Here is an 18,491-nt window from a genome sequence, read left to right as displayed (position 1 = left end):
AATGGCCATGTTGGACAAGAACAGTAGGGTGCAGAGACTCACTGTGCAGAAATGGGAGACCCCAGAAGAGCTCAACATATTTTTGCTCTAAATGGTCCTCAACGCACTTAGAATATGGGGGCTGCTGATGGATGTGCAGTTGTTCTAGTTTGTCTTTACTGGCCCAAAAAGGAAGGGAGGCTGCCAAGTCTTGCTTATCTGCAATTGAGGCTAACATTTTCTGTGAAGAATTTAGTTGATAGTTTGGCCTACGTTGTTTTGGAAAAGATTCTGCTTTGTTTTCATTTTCTTTCCACATTAGGAAATCACTCCTTTTTTTGACTTGTCTCTCCAGGAGTGCCAGAATGTCATGACTGAGAAATGAGATGTTAATAGCCTCTATGAGGTTGACCACAGAGTGCCCCCCTATAGTGGTCTCAGAAGAATGAAGGGTAAGAAGCTCTTGCATGAAATCATATGGTGCAACAGTGGAGGGAAACAAGTCCTTGTCATGAGGCTGCCACCAGGAGAATTCTGAAGATGTGGGGCATGAATGGTCAATGCCTCTGATTGTTGGGGCAGAGGTGGATGATCCACCAGAGCTATCTAGAGATAACGTCTCTGGAAAAGGCTTCAGTATTGTGGGATTTCTTTAGACTGAGTTACAGTGCAGTCCTTCAGTGGTAAAGCAGATGGGGTTGGTGGTTCATGATGACAAGCACATGAATCAGTGGGATTCATGGCCTGGGAAATATTTGGTAAGGTGTTCATATCTTGGGATAGGGTAGAGTCAAATAAAAAGATGGTGTTCAGAGATAAACTGGCCTCAGGTTGGAGACTGGGCTCCTCTCTCTGAATGTGATGTGGTGGGAAAAGGGGAGAGGGAAGCTGTTGGGGTGGGGAATGGTCTCTGGGGAACTTGGAATCCAAGGGAGAAACAGGCTGTGGTGGCAGAGGGTGCCTCAGTGGTGAGGGAGAAAATAAGTCAGCTAAGGTGGTGATCAGGTCAGGTGAGAGAATTAAGTGGGTCAGTGGAGAAGGCTTAGGCCGAGGGGACAATATTAGGTTTTCTGGAGGGGTTGCTGAGGGGGTGGAAGCCAGAGTGAATGATGACTCAGTCGCAGAAGCTGAAGAAGCCAAAGGGGACAAAGAGGGAGCAGCATCTTTTAGGGACTCCCAAGACAGCAGTCGCTGGATATCAGCAGTTGCTCTGTTACACACATGACAGATGGGGTCTGGGCATAACAGTCGACGAAAACGGGTGGTATCATGATGCTGGCCCAGGGGACTGCAGGAAGCAGGAGGTCCAAAGCTGCAGCCAGGACAAGAACAAAGAAAGGAGGGTCTGTTAGCCTGTCAGGGGTGGGGCCCCCTGAATCCTGCTACCTCTTTCACATTGCCCCCACCCATGACCTCACTATGCACTCTGTAGCCTCTCCCCAACACATTCAATTCACATACCTGTTCCTGTGGGGACCCACGCCCACAACTATAGCAGGCTACAAGGAATCCCTGAAGTGAATAGAACATGCTAAAAAAAAAAAAAAAAAAAAAAAAAAAAAAAAAGGAGGGGGTGGGAACAAGGACAGAAGGGGAACGATTAATCACCTTTTCCAAATAGAAAGCAACTTCCTTTCCTCTTCGGCTTCTCTCTGGAAACTTTCCGGTCTGGGAAACCAGAACAGTATGTTATATGCAATGAAGGAGAGGCACAAGGCTCATAACAGAAGTCACTCTGTGGAAGGCCCTTGGGATATTAAACTCTGATAACCCCAAGAATAGTTAGTCATTGATAATATTCACAAGTTCACATGTGTATGCATCATTAGTAAAGTCCTTTCACATACATTACCCCATGTGATACTCAAAACCACCACGTGAAACACAGACATCAGTGGTTACCTCCAGGAGCAATCTGAGCATCAAGGAAGTCAAAGTACTTATGCAAAGTTGTGAGACAGAAGCTCTGACTCCAAGCCAACCAGTAGTCCTTCCTCGATATCTAACTTGGCTGCCTATTGGGCAACACTCATTGCTCAGGTCCATCACTCCATCTTGCCCATGGATGGGCAGGGCAGGGCAGGGCCTCTGAGCAGTGTCTCAGGTCTTATCACTTTCTCATGAGCCTGTCTTCTGAGGGCTGTTTTCTGGTCAATATCCATCCAAGCAAGGTGAGTCAGGGCTCAGCCCTGTCTCAGTATAGCTGTTTAGAAAACAGAGGATATTCTCCATGGTTTGAACAGCATGGCTTCCCAAGGCAACTGAGTGCTGTGGGTGCCCAGTCTTAACTGTAGGCCCAGAACTGCATCACAGAGCATGGAAGAGTCACAGACGGTTTCTGAGGGTGGGGGTAGCAATAAGAGAAGGGTGTGTCCACAGCCCTGCCTTTTACCAGCCCAGCTGACTCCACCCCTCCTGGGCCCTCCAGGTCCCTCTGTCCTACCCTGACACTCCATTTCCCAACTCCATCCTTTCTTCATGTCATATATTTACCTCAGTCGAATTTTTGGTTTGTTCCAACAGTAAACCAGGTATTATCCGAGTCCCCCTTTATTGTCTGGAGCCCTTAACTGGGACCCCACCAACTACACTGCCTTGAAAGCCTGAAATACTGCCTGGAATATTTGCTGTACCCAGGCTTTGCTACTCTCAGGATCACATATGTCCTCAAATCCATCTTATGTACAGAATGTTTTTGCCTTACATTAACCCCGATATGAAACTTAAATTTCCTTTATACTTACTTTGTTTTGTGAATTTTGAACATTACATTTTTTTGTGTTGAAGTCAGTTTTTACTATTTCCAATCAGAAAGACTGTCTCAAAAGATTAAAACTAATGTTATCAAGGAAAATGAGCTCACTGCCCAATTTGGGTTTTTGAGAAAAGAAGGTTTTTATTGTAAATTAACCAACAAGGAGACAGGAGTCCAGCTCAGATCTGTCCCGTGTGCTGGCTTTCATGCAATCTTTTTATTAGAAAAGGTTTAGGAGGTGGCTTCTGGGATTAGTAGGTGATCTGTGGAAGAAAAGAGGAGGTCTGGGACATCCTCGGGCATGCACAGTTTTGTTTACCACTACCTCATGGATCGCATGTGCACATTTTGGGGGAGTTAGTTTGAAACATGGTAGAAATTTGGCCTATGACTTCAGCAAGCTTGTTCTTGCCAACTCCAGTTGGCCTTATTAGTTTTAATCCATTTTAGCCAGTTTTTTAATCTCACAAGCAGAGACAATTTTGGCGTTTTAGCAAGTTGTTGTTGTTGTTGAATCTGCTATCCTGTAAACTGATGATTTTTTTAGTCATTGGCTTTTTAACTCTCTGGGGTATGGTTTAACTAACAATTCATTATTTAACATCTACAAAACTAAAACAAGTATAAAATAAATGTATATAGTTAAAACTTCAAGGGTTCTTGGGGGTGAATTTATAACACTTATTTTTCTGAAGTTAGTGAAGTTTAAACTGTTCAAAGACCTTTCGAACATGCTCTATACACAAACACACATACACATCGACCTAAAAAGAAGAAGTTGAGGCAAAATCAACATAAATAGAGAATTCATTTGGGTCAAGCTTGAGGATCGCAACTGGGAACACAGATGCAAGTCACCCTCACCCTAAATATACACTGTAATTAGCACCAGTTACAAATGGGTTTTTAAAGTTGAAAAAGGGGACAAGGAGTGGGCTGATACAAAGTTGTTATCAGGAATTCTCATTGGTTTACAGAAGCGACATGGATTAGTGATTGGCTATACTTTGTTAAGCTATAAGGTGTGGGTTATATTGTCAAATGTGGAATTATTTGGTTAATGTCCAGCTATATGTGGCAATAGCAAGCAGTTTCAAGAGATGAATACATAGCTCAAGGAGGAAGTAGGGCCATGATTGCTGTCTCATTTTAATGTCTCTCTAGGCCTGATAACTAAAAGGACTCACATTCCTCAGATAAAAGTTCCTTTCTTTACAAACACACCCACATACCTATCGTGTGACAAATCAATCAATATTTTCAAATCCAATATCGATTAGTTCCTCCTTTTATTTCAACCTCTTATTTGTCATTTGGACCCACATTTTCTAACTCTACCTCAAATACACACAGTCCCAGCCCTCCTCATCAGTTTCATAACCAGTCTGTGACTCCCTTCAACCAGGTATACGTTACAGTGTGCTAAGCTATTGTGATGTGCCCTGTGCTGTAGCTCAGTAGCTAAGGTATTGCCCTTTCACACTGGCAGTCAGATTTGATTCCCTACTTAGAAAGTAAGTTCTTGGCTGGGCGCGGTGGCTGACGCTTGTAATCCCAGCACTTTGAGAGGCCGAGGCGGGCGGATCACGAGGTCAGGAGTTTGAGACCATGGTGAAACCCCGTTTCTACTAAAAAAATACAAAAAATTAGCCGGGCGTGGTGGCAGGCGCCTGTAGTCCCAGCTACTTGGAGAGGCTGAGGCAGGAGAATGGCGTGAACCCGGGAGGCGGAACTTGCAGTGAGCTGAGATCGCGCCACTGCACTCCAGCCTGGGTGACAGAGCGAGACTCTGTCTCCAAAAAAAAAAAAAAAGGTAAATTCTTTCTGGTTTAATATCTACATGACCTTGTATAGTCTCTTCTCCTCCACGGGCTGTCTTAAATTTTCCTTTCTCTGAGCACCTGGGAGGTTACTTTTGGTAAAGTTCAAAAGCCAGAAATATCAGCCATTTGGCCTGGCTAAAATAAGGTAATAAGAAATTTTAAAAGACTTTATTAAAGAGTACTATGGTTAAAAGTCAGCTTACTTAAAAGTGGATATTTAAGCTCTAAAAGCCTGGACTCCTTGGGAAAAACAGGAGGCACCAGAGACCCCTTTCTTGGCCCTGTTCTTCCAAGGACTCCACCATAAAGCCAGTAAGCAATTAAGTAATTTAAAAACTGGCAAATGAAAAATCTTACAATTATTGTAGTAATCTTCTTCTCTCTGTCTGTCTATGTAATTATACATGTGTTGTGTGTAATGTTTACATAAAAGAGCTCTAATTAATTGGCTTAAGCAAAAATAAGCGCTTAAATCAAATATTTTGAAAGCAAAATAAAAACTGTAATGCCTTTTAGTTCATGTAACTTTAGTAATCTTTGGGAAATAAAAACAGCTTTAAAGATTATTGATAAAATAAAGACATTTTGGCCAGGTGCAGTGGCTCACGCCTGTAATCCCAGCACTTTGGGAGGCCGAGGTGGGCAGATCACAAGGTCAGGAGATCGAGACCATCCTGGCTAACATGGTGAAACCCCATCTTGACTAAGAATACAAAAAAATTAGCTGGGCATGGTGGTGGGTGCCTGTAGTCCCAGCTACTCCAGAGGCTGAGGAGGGAGAATGGTGTGAATCCAGGAGATGGAGCTTGCCGTGAACTGAGATCATGCCACTGCACTCCAGCCTGGATGACAGAGCAAGACTCCATCTCAAAAATAATAAATTAATTAAATAATGATATTTTGTCTCAATTATGCAGGTCAGATATTAGGCTTGCTGAATGCTTTAAGGTCATAAACTACTTCGACTTTTGAAAATTGTTCAATTTAATTTGGAGATGTTATATTCTGAATAAGGCCTGGGGATTTATGGAATTAACCATGCCCCCTAGCTATGCAAGGTTTTATAACAAGAACGTTATAAAAAAAAGAGATTTTATATAAGAAAGGATGTTGTATGGTAAATTCTTGTCCTGAAGTAAAATGACTGGTTGTTTAAAAAGAGGGATATTTAGGACAAGTCAGAAAGTCTAAATATGTTATACATGGTCTGTGTAAGTCATAAAAGAATTTATGAAAAATAATTTATGCCAGAAATGTTTAGGGCACATCAGAAAGTCTAAATATGTTGTACATGGTCTGTGTAAGTTGTGAAAGAATTTATAAAAAACAATTTAGGCCAAAAATGTGGTACAATTTAAAGGTGATTAGGCCTCCTAAATGCTTCATAAAATGCCACTGTTACTCTTAACTGCACAGCCTGCATGCTTTACAGCTTGGTAAAGCCTGGAACACATGGAGTTAGATGTTGGAAAGAGCCAGGCCTTATCTGCATTTCTGTCTGGGTCCTAGGCTCCACACCTAGTACATAATTGAAATCCCTTACTTACCAAGGCTTTCACCAAAAGTGAAAGTGGCCAAGAGTTAACACTGTAATATGTAATTGAGACTGCTGAAAAAATAGGTTTAGATTCAAGGTGTGTAAGGAGAATGAAATGTGTTTTTTGTAAGAGATTATATGAAGGTAGGAGAATTTAAATTTTTTGCCTGGGTTAGAGGGTTAAAGGATTGTTTTAAATTAAATAAAACTAAAGGTTTGAACAAGTTGTGGAAAGTTTATGAAAAGTTGATTGTGAGAGATTCTATGTGTGAACAAATTGGCTAAAGTTAAAATGGCATTATTCAGTTTTTTCCATAAATTGGACATTGGAATAAAAGCACAACAGAGTTTCTTAGAACATTGTTCTGCTCTGAGAAAAAAAAAATTGTAAAGGGTTATAAAAGGCTTATAAAAATCTTACTTTATGGTCAAATTAGTTAAAACTGAATAGATTTATAAAATGTTATTAAAAACTAGCTTTAGCATTAAAAATACACTAATAAAAACATAAAATTTGGATTTTCTCTTTTAAAAAGGATTTTTATGTAATATTAAAAGATGAAAGTTTTTTGTTTACCTTTTAAGTAAACTACAAAGGACAAAGCAGGGAAGGGAAGGAAAGAAGAGACAGTCAGTTGGCCTCATGCTATCTTCATTGGGTCTTGTTTGGGAAGCTGAGTCTCTTCTCTATCAGAATGATGTTTTTCCTTTAAAAAAAAGTTTTCAGTTATCTTTTTGGCTAAATGAATGACTTATGGTAATCTAAGATTCTATTTTGTAATATCCAACGTTTTAAACTTGTGGTATTAAATAAATCTTTCAAAATCAAGCTCTGGATTATCATGCTAAATCAGCCAATACTAAAATTGTTTAAATATACAGTTTGAATGAACTCCATGGTCTTAAGTCAAATTACCTATGATAACCCATTAGTTGTCAGTGCTATGCACCCAAATTGGAGAAACAACTGGTATTCAAGAGGACATAAGACCATTGTTGAGCATGGACTCATGAAGAAACAGGATAGCTGCCTTGTCCTTCCTGAGTCCTTAAAGCTTTTGTTATTAAAGGCTCTGCATTCCATGACTCATCATGGAAGAGATAAAATAATCCAAATTGAAGATATTGATGTGATGACTTATAAATTGCAGAAATAGCTTAAAACCAATGTTTGTTTCCATATTCCTGGGAAGACAATCAAAGCTCCAGGTACCTGATGGGCCATATAAACATTTATAAAGGGATTTCATTCAATTGTCATTTTCAATGCATATTTTCTTGTTGTATAAAAGTTTTCCCATGCAAGAAGGCTGATGTTATAACAGTAGATTATTATGCTACCGTGTATTTTCACTAGGTAAAGAAAGCTTTTTATGGTTCACTGAGGACAATCCCTTCACAATCTAGAACCTTATTGGATCTTCTGAGAATATCAGAGAAAGACTGTCCTTGCCATCCACACTACAGCAAAACTGGAGCCTTGAACCTTGGGTTCATAATCTCACAACTGAGAAGAGTTCCTCCACACTCCTGGAACTGTATATCCATTGGAACCCTTAAGGTAAAACTAACCAGGAAATTTTCTCCCCAGAAGAAGATGGCATCCCTGATGTGAACAGCTTTTCCCAAGATCACGGATCAAGACTTCTACTATCACGAGACTCTTATCGTTGAATATTTTTTCTGTGTTTATGCCTCCATGAACAATAGAAATGAAAAGGAGGTCTATTATGTAAACTTACAGGGTATACTTTTATTTGTGAATGATTTTGCAGCCAGCCTTATATATGAATAACCTTATACTTTAATAGATAGAAGATGAAGGCCCAATGTAGGTGAGAAAGTTTAGTCCTTCACACATTGCTTCATAATCAGTCAAAACTCCTCTTAACACACATCATGGATTAAAGAGAACATTGCCATGAGGGCTTCACTCTTCTAGAAGCACATCATTTGTTAGTTCCTTTTTCCATGACTTAGAACAAAAGAAGCAATAATTAGAAATGTCTCCCTCATAATAGGCTTTACAGCAAATTCTACTTTAAAGGCTATCATCACACAACAGACTAAATTCTCTCCTGAAAGTTATGCTAAATAATAGAATTGGCTAAACAGAAAAGTGCCTGTGCAGCTGCTGACACTTGTGGCCTATGGAGAAACACATCAAATATAGATTATAAAAATTCAGTTTCAAGGGATTAATGAAAAATCCACTTAGTCACATGAGTAGACTCTTCACCTAGCTCATTCTTTATTTAATTTTATGTCGTTTGGTTTATGGGGGCCCTGGGTAAGGGTCATACTCCAAACTCTTGGTATTACCCTCCCAGTAGTCATAACAGTCTCCCTGGTGGGGTGTATTCTCTCAAAAGTTTTAAATGTTTGCACACAGCCATCTCTAGAACACCAAATGTTCTGTCTTCAACTGGAATGGCAAAAGCTGAAACAAATGTGTGACTACGAGGACACCATAACCTATGAATAACATGCTGAGACCAGAAACCAAAGTGATGGTAACTGAGAGTGGCACTAAGGCCCTAAGTTTTGGTCACATTCTCACTTAAGTGAGAACCTGGCCAAAAGGGGAGAATTTATTTTTTAATAAAATTATGGGAGGTCATTATTTGGACTGAGCTCATGCACCTGGCCCCAACAAACCAAACCAAAGTAAAATGAAGTCAGTCATGCTAAATGTGACATAATCAAACTAAGGCTTTAAAAAAAAATTGATCCTATAACAGACAAGGTTTTGCTTTTCTCCTGTAAACAGGATGCTCCAGTGTAAGGAGTTTCCCTCTACTCAGTCTTTATTCTCTCCTTGCAAAACCCACTGTTCTACTCTTTCCCAGTGGGTTTCAAAACCATATAAGTACATTTACAATCGTGATAGTAATATCAATGAATAACATTATGGTCAATCTCTCAAAATTGAGAAAATGATCAAAAGGGGGGAATTTTTAAAGCAAACTAAATATGGCCTGAGAAGGACTCTGCACTTCTATATTTGAGTCATTGTAGATGAACTGTAACCTAGCTTAACAGTCAGAAAAATTGAAAACCTAACTCAATAGTATGCACCTGTAACAACAGCTCAGTGTTGGCCAATCCCAGCGGACATACTTCAACCACTCATAGCCTGCTGAATGTTCAAATTGCGTTTGAATAAGGCAAATGCTGAGCTATAACCAATCTCACTGTTTCTGTACCTCACTTCCAATTCCTGTATGTCATTTTACCTTTTTTGTCTATAAATTTGTTTTAACCACGAGGCACCCCTGGAGTCTCTGTGAATCTGCTGTGATTCTGGAGGCTGCCCAATTCATGGATCATTCATTGCTCAATTAAATTCCTTTAAATTTAATTTGGCTGAAGTTTTTCTTTTATCAAAGTAGAGAGTTCATTTGGGTCAAGTTTGAGGATTGCAACCTGGGAACACAGATGCAAGTCGGCCTAAATATACACTCCAATTAGCAGCAGTTACAAGTGGGTTTTCAAAGTCAAAAAGGGGGACAAGGAGTGGGCTGATACAAAGTTGTTATCAAGAATTCTCATTGGTTTACAGAAATGACATTGGTTAGTGATTGGCGACACATTGTTAAGCTGTAGGGGGTGGGTTATATTGTCAGGTGTGGCATTATTTGGTTAATGTCTAACTACATGTGGCAATAGCAAGCAGTTTCAAGAGATGAATACATAGCTCAAGGAGGAAGTAGGGCCATGATTCCTGCCTCATTTTAATGTCTCTCTAGGCCTGATAATTTAAGAGGACTCACAGTCCTCAGATAAAAGTTCTTTTCTTTACAAACACACCCACACACCCATGCTGTGACAAATCTATCAGTATTTTCAAATCCAGAATCAATTAGTTCCTCCTTTTATTTCAAGCTCTTGTCATTTTGACCCCACATTTTCTAACTCTACCTCAAACACAACCAGGCCCAGCCCTCCACATCAATTTGGTAACAAGTATGCAACTCCCTTAAAGCAGGGATAGGTTACAGTGCCCTAAGCTATTGTGATCTAAGAGACCAAAATAGATGCCCCTTTATCAACAAAGGCAGACCCTTAGATTAAGGAAACAAAGTTACCTATGAGTCAAGGGTTCAGGGCCCGGATGGCATGGCAAATTTCTAACTTTCTATAATTAAACTCCCTCTAACCAAACGAGCTATCAGCTCTGATTGGACAGAGGACCAGCCTTACAAACGTTCTTTTCTGATAAGCTACTAATATTAGACTGCCAGTTTCTACCAGCTTATAGGGGCTGCACACAAACCACATTTGCATCCTATAGTTCACCTTATGATATAAAGGGCCAAATTCTACCTCATTTTAGTGGTAAACCCCCACTCCAAAGTCAATATGGGATGTATGTTACATATGTTTACTCATTATGGTGTGCTCGGCTCCTGCATAAATATATATAGCTTTTCCCCCAAATTTGTTGAATATGTATGCATATGAATATAAAACCTAACCCGTCCTTCCCCTGTTCCAACAGAGAGCACCTTCATTCCACAATGGATGCTTTCCCTTCCTGGCTTGCAAACTGATAAGAACAATGAGGCTCTCCTTTCTACTATTTAGCCATCTTGGTGGTCTATTGGATGATACTACTGATCCCATCAGTCTTTGGTAGCAGAGTGAGACTTAGGTGTGTCAAAGCCTTAGAGCAGAAAGTAGTCTTAAGCAACCTCACCTGACTACACTGTGGACCATGTAAATGTGATCTTTTCCTGAGTGCCTTGACATCCGAAAAAACTTGAGAACATCTGCTCTATATTCTATATAATAACTTCTGCAAATGTCCAGATACCAACTGGGTGTCATACTTTATTCAAGCTCCTCTTGTCAGGTTTACATAATCCCAATATCCCCCATCCCTAACCTGTCTTCCTACACAATCTTTTCTAAACTCTTTATCACTACAGCTGTCCTCTCAACTGTCTCTTAATTTCTCATGTCTTTCTTAAACTATGAAGCCCTTTATCTGACACCCATGGGCCACCACTGCTACTTGATCTCTTTTGAAGGGGTAAGACAGCCTTCAAGCCAGGCCAGGTCTCCTTTCAATTATACAGGAGAAGGTAACCTGCCTTGAGGATAAAATCTGCCAAGAGATGCCACTTCCTCCTCTCTTTAATATGCAGTCTCAGCCAAGTTTTCATCTAATAAATATTTACTGCTGGAAACTAGGAGACACAAGCATCTGTAAGCCACCGGCTCTGCCCTTGACCTCCTGGTGCAGTTAGAGCAATTAGTTCTACACAGCTCAAGATCTATACAAATGCAGAGGAGAGTTTCCCCCACCTCCAGCATTTACAATCGCCAAGTGATCTCTGGAACAGATCAGATACTGTGGGTCATAACTCCTCAGACACATCATGCTTCTTAGCAAGAAATTCCTGCATGTCCTCCCTCTCCAATTTTCTGATACAAATTAATAATTCTTTGAGAAGATGGTCAAAGAACATCTTCTCTCTTTTAAAATGTCATTCATTAGGTAGATGTCTCTACAAACATATGTGTGCCCACAGTTGAAAGCTTCAAGAAGTTTCAGTAAAAAGGCTTTTCCCCAAATGCTAATAAAATTCCCTTTCTGAACCTGGTACAAGCTCCTTCAAAATTTAAAAGAACAAGAAACTAGAGATATATTTATTTTCTTTTTTTGTACCGCCAACAGTAAATTCCATTGACATTGAGTGGCAGTGCTTCACACCACTTATCCTTTCTGCACTAGCACCAACTAGAAATAATAAATTTGCCCACCTTATAAAGAAGTCTACTTCCAGCTGTCTCAGTGCATTTTCACAACCTATGAGGTTAGCAGGTCAGGTATTGTGCCTTTTTTGTTTTTGTTTTTTTTCTCTTTTAATTTGCTTTTATTGTAACAGGCACTTAGACTTTCTCTGAATATTGTGCCTATTTTATCAGTGAATGCAACCAAAGCTCAGAGAGGGTAAGTGACTTCTCTAGATCAGACAGCAAATAAGTATTAGAGCTCTAATGAATAAATTCTCTACATTCTCGATGCTTCTACTTTAAACAATATTAATATGTAATTTTGTAAAATTAAAAGTATCCCCAATCCTAAAATTAAAGCAGTTGTATAGCTAAGAATATTCACTTTGCCCATTAAATGCTGACAAATTTGAGAAGTAATGAAAAACTATTTTTGGTACTTCATCACCTCTTAGGTAACTTTTTATTTCCACACTTAGCATCATTGTCTTTATAGAGTTTTTTTGTTTTGTTTTTTTTCCTATCCTCTTCTTAAAACTTGCTTTGAAGAATTATATTACATATGACTCCCAGTAATGTATAAAATAAAAGTTTAAAATGTCATCCCTCCCAGGAAAACATTTCACACATTCTAATGTATCTACCTCCATGCCTTGTAATAACCTCTTACCAGAGCATTTTAGGCAGCCTTTGGGAGGTGGCAGAGGTGGCTTCTGGTAGAGTGGCACTGTCTCACCACTACCCCATGACATCTTCCCAATTTACCTACATCGCCACCCAGAAGTCTGTTCTTGGATTTCACACTGCACTTAGTTATATTGTCTCCAAAGAGGAGTCTTTTCCAAAAATTCTACTGCAGTAATATGCTACCATTTGAGGATACTCAGTATACATGGCAATAAAGTTACATTTTGTCTAAGCTTGTTGCTCTCAGATTTTTGTAGTACAACCAACCATATTAGAATCTCTATGAAACGAGAGCTTTGGGGTCTAAATGCACTTTTCATCAAGTCTCTGGGTGCCTCACTTTGCCCTCTTGCCAACCCTCTCAAACTTAGCCCTTGAAATCAGCCAGAATGATGACGTGTAATAATTAACATTTAAGAATAATGAACACCTAGCCAGGCGCGGTGGCTCATGCCTGTAATCCCAGCACTTTGGGAGGCTGAGGAGGGTGGATCACAAGGTCAGGAGATCGAGACCACGGTGAAACCCCATCTCTATTAAAAATACAAAAAATTAGCTGGGCGTGGTGGCAGGCACTTGTAGTCCCAGGTACTTGGGAGGCTGAGGCAGGAGAACGGCGTGAACCCGGGAGGCAGAGGTTGCAGTGAGCCGAGATCACGCCACTACACTCCAGCCTGGGTGACAGAGCGAGACTCGGTCTCAAAAAAAAAAAAAAAAAGAGTAATGAACACCTTATATTTTTGAGGTTCTATTCTTAGTAAGTCAGAAAATGGTGTTGAAAGGGGAAATGCAATCCACACAGAGAACATGAACAAATCTACAGTATCTAGAAAAGTGCATGTCTGGTCAAACTAAAGCATAAGATATGTGCCTGAGGATGAACCTAGCAAAAAATTAGGCTGAAAAAGTAGAAGGGGACCCAATGTGAAAGACTTTAAATGACAATGTAAGAAGCTGGACCTTTGCACTGAGGGCAGTGGGAAGCGAATTTTTCTATACCATAAGAACAGCACACTCAGCTCTGTGTTTTGGAAAGAAAACTGGCAAACAGAAGCTGGTGAGAGTTCATGGGGAAACATACAAACCAGTTACTGTATCACATAATACTCTTTCTCTAGCCAGTGATATAAAACAAGATGAATTCTGGTTTATACAAAAATGTTAACTTATGGGCTTATATTTCTCCACAATAGAGGAGTAAATCCAGCTTCTCACTTACTCTCCCTTGGATATGGCTTCTCAGTATTCACTCATTCTCAGGCCATGTCTCTGGTGGCCGAAGATGGCATCCAGCCAGGAGAAAGGAGAATCATTGTCCTGGCATTCCCAAGCAAAGAGCCAACTTTGAGGGTCCAGGACCAGCTTAGGTTATAAGAATACTCCTGAAATAATCACTGGTAACCAGAGAGCACTAATGGTCTAGCTAAGTCAGGCTACTCAAAGTGTGATACGTGGACCAGTCCCTGTCCACACATTTTGTGACTGTGTGTCACAAGATGAATATAGAAATCGAGAGTGGTTAGAAATTTTACTGCAATTTGACAGGGTAATTCAATCTAATAATAAAAAATTGAGGCTTGTATTCTGTGTGTGTTTGTCTTTTTTTTTTTTTTTTTTTTTTTTTTTTTTTGTCTTGCTCTATCACCCAGGCTAGAGTGCAGTGGCGTGGTCTCAGCTCACTGCAAGCTCCGCCTCCCGGGTTCACGCCATTCTCCTGCCTCAACCTCCTGAGTAGCGGGGACTATAGGCACCTGCCACCAGGCCCGGCTAATTTTTTTGTATTTTTAGTAGAGACAGGGTTTCACCATGTTTGCCAGGATGGTCTAGATCTCCTGACTTCGTGATCCGCCGTCCTCGGCCTCCCAAAGCGCTGGGATTACAGGCGTGAGCCACCACGCCCGGCCTCGTGTGTCATTTTTTTTTGTTGATTCGTTTTTGTTGTATTTTACACAACTGTCAATCCACAGTGGATGCAGGGGTGAGGAGTCCTTTACTACAGATAGTTTTGGAATCTGTGGTTTAATGTACATGCTCCACTGTGAAGCCTTGGTGTATGGTTAATTTTATGAGTTAACATAAGGGAAAGAAGAATTTGCTCCTTTTTTCTACCTTCCTGCCGAGCTAGGGCATCAATCTTCTCCTGCCCTCAGACTGAGACTTACACCATGGGCCCCTTTTGTTCTCAGGCCATAGCTTATATATATATCTTACTGGTTCTGTTTTAATCTGGAGAACACTGACTAATACAGTAAGGGTGCGTCAGGATCCTGGAAGCACATGGGGAGAATGCTGGGGAAAACTTTCCCTCTGGCTATGAGAAAGGACTAAAACAAATGTCCACTACAATCCTGGGGCCTAATTTGGAGAGGGAAAGCACTCTCCCAGACTTATTTTCTCCTTCCTATTTTCTCATGCTTTCCTCCACAGTGACCCATCCTTAGTCTGAGTCTGGTAAAAATTTACTCTGGAAAAGCTTTGGCTATGGCCGTTATAATAAGCTAAATATTACACGGCCATTCACCCACCTTCCCATTGGAACTTTATTGCTAGAATCAAAGTATCTAAATGGCTCTCCTAAGCCATTAAGAGCAAAACAACTTTGAGCTAGACTAACACGAGGTAATTACTAAATTGAGTCAAATTCCTTTGCTATGCTCTTGGCACTAAGGTATGGAAACTCCAGAGTCCTGTAAGAGGTCTGAAGAAAAAAAAATCTTCAAGACAAATTTCAGAGATTGGAGTTTTTCATTAAAAGTACGTTTTAGAAAATTGTTTTAGTTAACTTGCTAAAGCAGTTGTATGGGGAAGAAATGTGTGCAGCTCTTTGGAAACTTGAGGTTTTCATTTCTCTTTTTGAAATAAAATGGAAACAATAAAAACACAATTAAAAATAAAATTAGAAAAACATAATCTAAGAGTATTTTGTTTCTTTTTCTAATTAAAGCTCTGCAATTACAGTTTCACTGGAGAGCAACCTGTGTTTTTAATCTCACTGTCCATGAAGGGCTAATACGGGCAACAGGTGGTGAGATGTCTGCTACACTCTTGGAAGTGACCTTGGAGAACTTTCCAGTCTGACTGAGAAACCTTGTCTGCTTTCTCATTTTACAAATTGGAAACTGAGGCCAAGACAGGTTTAATTCTTATCTCCTTAATTCATTGTTGCATGCACATGTGTGTGTGTGTCTGTATGTGTGTTTTCTCTCAGGGGCCTTGGAAACTGGATGTCTGCACAGTTTTAACATAATTTAGACATAGAATATGAGATTTCTTCCTTTCCAAGGCCCTAAATAACCTACCAGCACCAAGAGGAGGGCTCAAAAAGCACCAAGTTTTATCTAGTGTTGCCTTGAAATACATAATTTTTGCCTAAGTGAACTTCACAAACAATTAAGATAGTAATGCTTTTTGTGAAAATCTAACTAAAATCTAGCTGAAAACGTATGAAAATCCAACTAAAATGTGACTCACATCACTCAAGATTCTCACATCTAGAAATACATAAGATCAGTTTTGGAAGGTAAGTGCACCTCATGTGCCAATTTTAATAATGGTGGCTATCTGGGCACATTTTAAAGATTCTGAGGGTCTGTCTGAAAAAAAAAATGCAGTGATCTGTTAGTGACATCTGGTCGGAGAAGGGAGGAAAGGGGTCAGACTGATAATAAACTTGCTACATATTTGCCAGCTTTGGCTTGGATATTAAGGAAACTACCCAAGATTATTTTTTCTGAGCCCTTTCCAATGCTTACTCAAACAAAGTATTAAATATATCAATTTAAAAAAATTACATTCCAGTTGTTTCTCAAATTTACATAAGTAGGCAAAGTCAACCAAGAGCATTCAAACAAAGGTAGAAAAAGTACAGAGTACAGGCTACATTGCTTCCCAAACACTTCCTTTTTTTCATGTAATAACAAATTGCAAGACAGAATTTGCCTGCTGGAAGAGTGAGTGGAGAATACAAATATCCCCAGCATCCTGGCTTAGCTATTTCTTGGCCATGCTGCCCAGCACCTGACACTGGGGCATCCTTAGCAATACTTTTGGGAGATTAGGTATGAAAATTCTCTTTGTAAAGCAAAAGTTGCATTGGTCTCTTCCCATCCCTGAATTGCTGAAATGAGAACACAGGCAACCCTTTGGAGGGCACCAAGATCAGAGTCTGCTCTATTGACACAGATATTTTTGAGAATCAATCCAAAATTGTCGTTATTAAAAAATCATTCAGCCAGGCGCGATGGCTCACACCTGTAATACCAGCACTTTGAGAGTCCGAGGTGGGTGGATCACTTGAGGTCAGGAGTTTGAGACCAGCCTCTGCAACATGGCAAAACCTTGTCTCTACTAAAAATACAAAAATTAGCCAGGTGTGGTGGCATGTGCCTGTAGTCCCAGCTACTTGGGAGGCTGAGGTGGGAGGATCATTTAAGCACAGGAGACGGAGGTTGCAGTAAGCTGAGATCACACCACTGCACTCCAGCCTGGTCAACAGAGCTAAACCCTGTCTCAAAAAATAAATTAATTAATTAATTAAATTTTAAAATCACCCAGTGGCTGGTTTTCAGTGATTCTTTCCTGTAATATTTAAGATTTTGAGAGGGGGACCCATGATTATTTATACAGCTCGATTAGGTTCCTTTCCTTCATTTGAACCTGAGCTCTTCTTTCCAACAAGACACAGTGTGATATGCACTGAAGATACAAAGGGAAATAGGAGATAGTCTGTGCTTTCAAGGAGTTCAAACCTAATTAATGGTCAAAGAATCTATAGAAGCATATGTTAGTCCAATATCAGCAAATTTTTTCTGTAAAGGGCCAGATAGTAAAAGCTGTCAGTGCTGTGGGTCATCCGGCTCCGTGGCAACTACTCAGCTCTGATGCTATAACACAAAAGCAGCCACAGCCAGTCCTTAAACAAATGGCATGGCTAATTTCTAATAAAAAATGTATTTACAGAGAAATTCTGCTAACCAGATTTGAACTACTGTTTGCTGACTCCTGACTTAGATTCTACTCGGTGAATCATAGAATTTGAGCATCTCTCAGGGGAAAAGTTTAAAAAATGGGCAGATCAGTTTTTGGTTAGTGTGGTGGCTTGAATAATGACATATTTATTCATAGGTGGTGATTTTTTAATTTATTGAAATCCCAAAGAAGATCTATGACATCTCTGGTGAATCTGTGGGAAAATTACGTAGTTACGTTTACCAATAGAATGGTTTTATTCATTTAAAAACTATTTTTAATACAAGATTTGCCATGTCACCAATTGATTCAATGAGGCACAATTGCCAAACTTGAAAGTAATGTTGTAGAAATCCACAGGGCAGAGTGGAGAACACCCTAGAGGGAAATAAGAAAAATCATCATGGAAAGCATGCAGTGTAAATGCACCCCCATCATGCAGAGAGTGAAAATTTCAAATTGTCATGGAATAATCTGGAAAAACCACTCTCACCCCAAAACCTCAACAGAGACTCTCCCCATTCATCTCCCTTCCAACAACTAGGAATTTGTTGAGCAATGGGACAAATAAAGCAGTCTGGAGAATTTGATGGAAGATAAGAAAGCACTATTTTAATATTAGCTCTACTGATATTCTAATGAAATCCTTACCTTACAAAAAGAACTTGTTCCTGAAAAGTGGATTTCAGATGGTCATTGAAACACAAAGGCCTATTGTATAGTCAGGTGCAGAAGTCCTTCTGCTGACCACCTGGTCATGGACAGAGGCCCGGGACCAATGATGTCCTGTGTCCCTGTGTGTGTTAGTTCATTCTGGGTCACAGTCATGAAGTGTCACCAGTATCCACAGAGCTGTGTGCTCTGTTTTCCACTCACTTCCATGGCTTCTGCCTCCTGCCATAAAACCAGTGAGTGTCGTGGTGCAGGCAAACCGTGCAGGCTGCTGAGCTGAGAGGAGGCCAGATCCCCAGAGAGCTATGCAGCAGGCACTGGGACACTC

The 18,491-nt window shown here is 40.1% G+C and overlaps 1 protein-coding gene across 1 annotated transcript in view; it reads right to left on the bottom strand.

Moving 5' to 3' along the window:
- Positions 1 to 261: 261 nt before the first annotated feature.
- The window catches only part of LOC116475416 (spermatogenesis-associated protein 31D3-like), a 90,530-nt gene continuing 72,300 nt past the window's right edge, over positions 262 to 18,491 (bottom strand). Inside the window, 4 exon segments of the mRNA XM_058445909.1 lie at positions 262 to 534; positions 536 to 630; positions 633 to 1,291; positions 1,588 to 1,647. Of these exon segments, the coding sequence (XP_058301892.1) occupies positions 406 to 534; positions 536 to 630; positions 633 to 1,291; positions 1,588 to 1,647 (943 nt within the window). The 3' untranslated portion in view covers positions 262 to 405.

This window comes from Hylobates moloch, unplaced genomic scaffold, assembly GCF_009828535.3.
Source record: "Hylobates moloch isolate HMO894 unplaced genomic scaffold, HMol_V3 SCAFFOLD_10, whole genome shotgun sequence".
Lineage (NCBI taxonomy): Eukaryota > Metazoa > Chordata > Mammalia > Primates > Hylobatidae > Hylobates > Hylobates moloch.
This window is presented reverse-complemented; position numbering and strand designations above follow the sequence as displayed.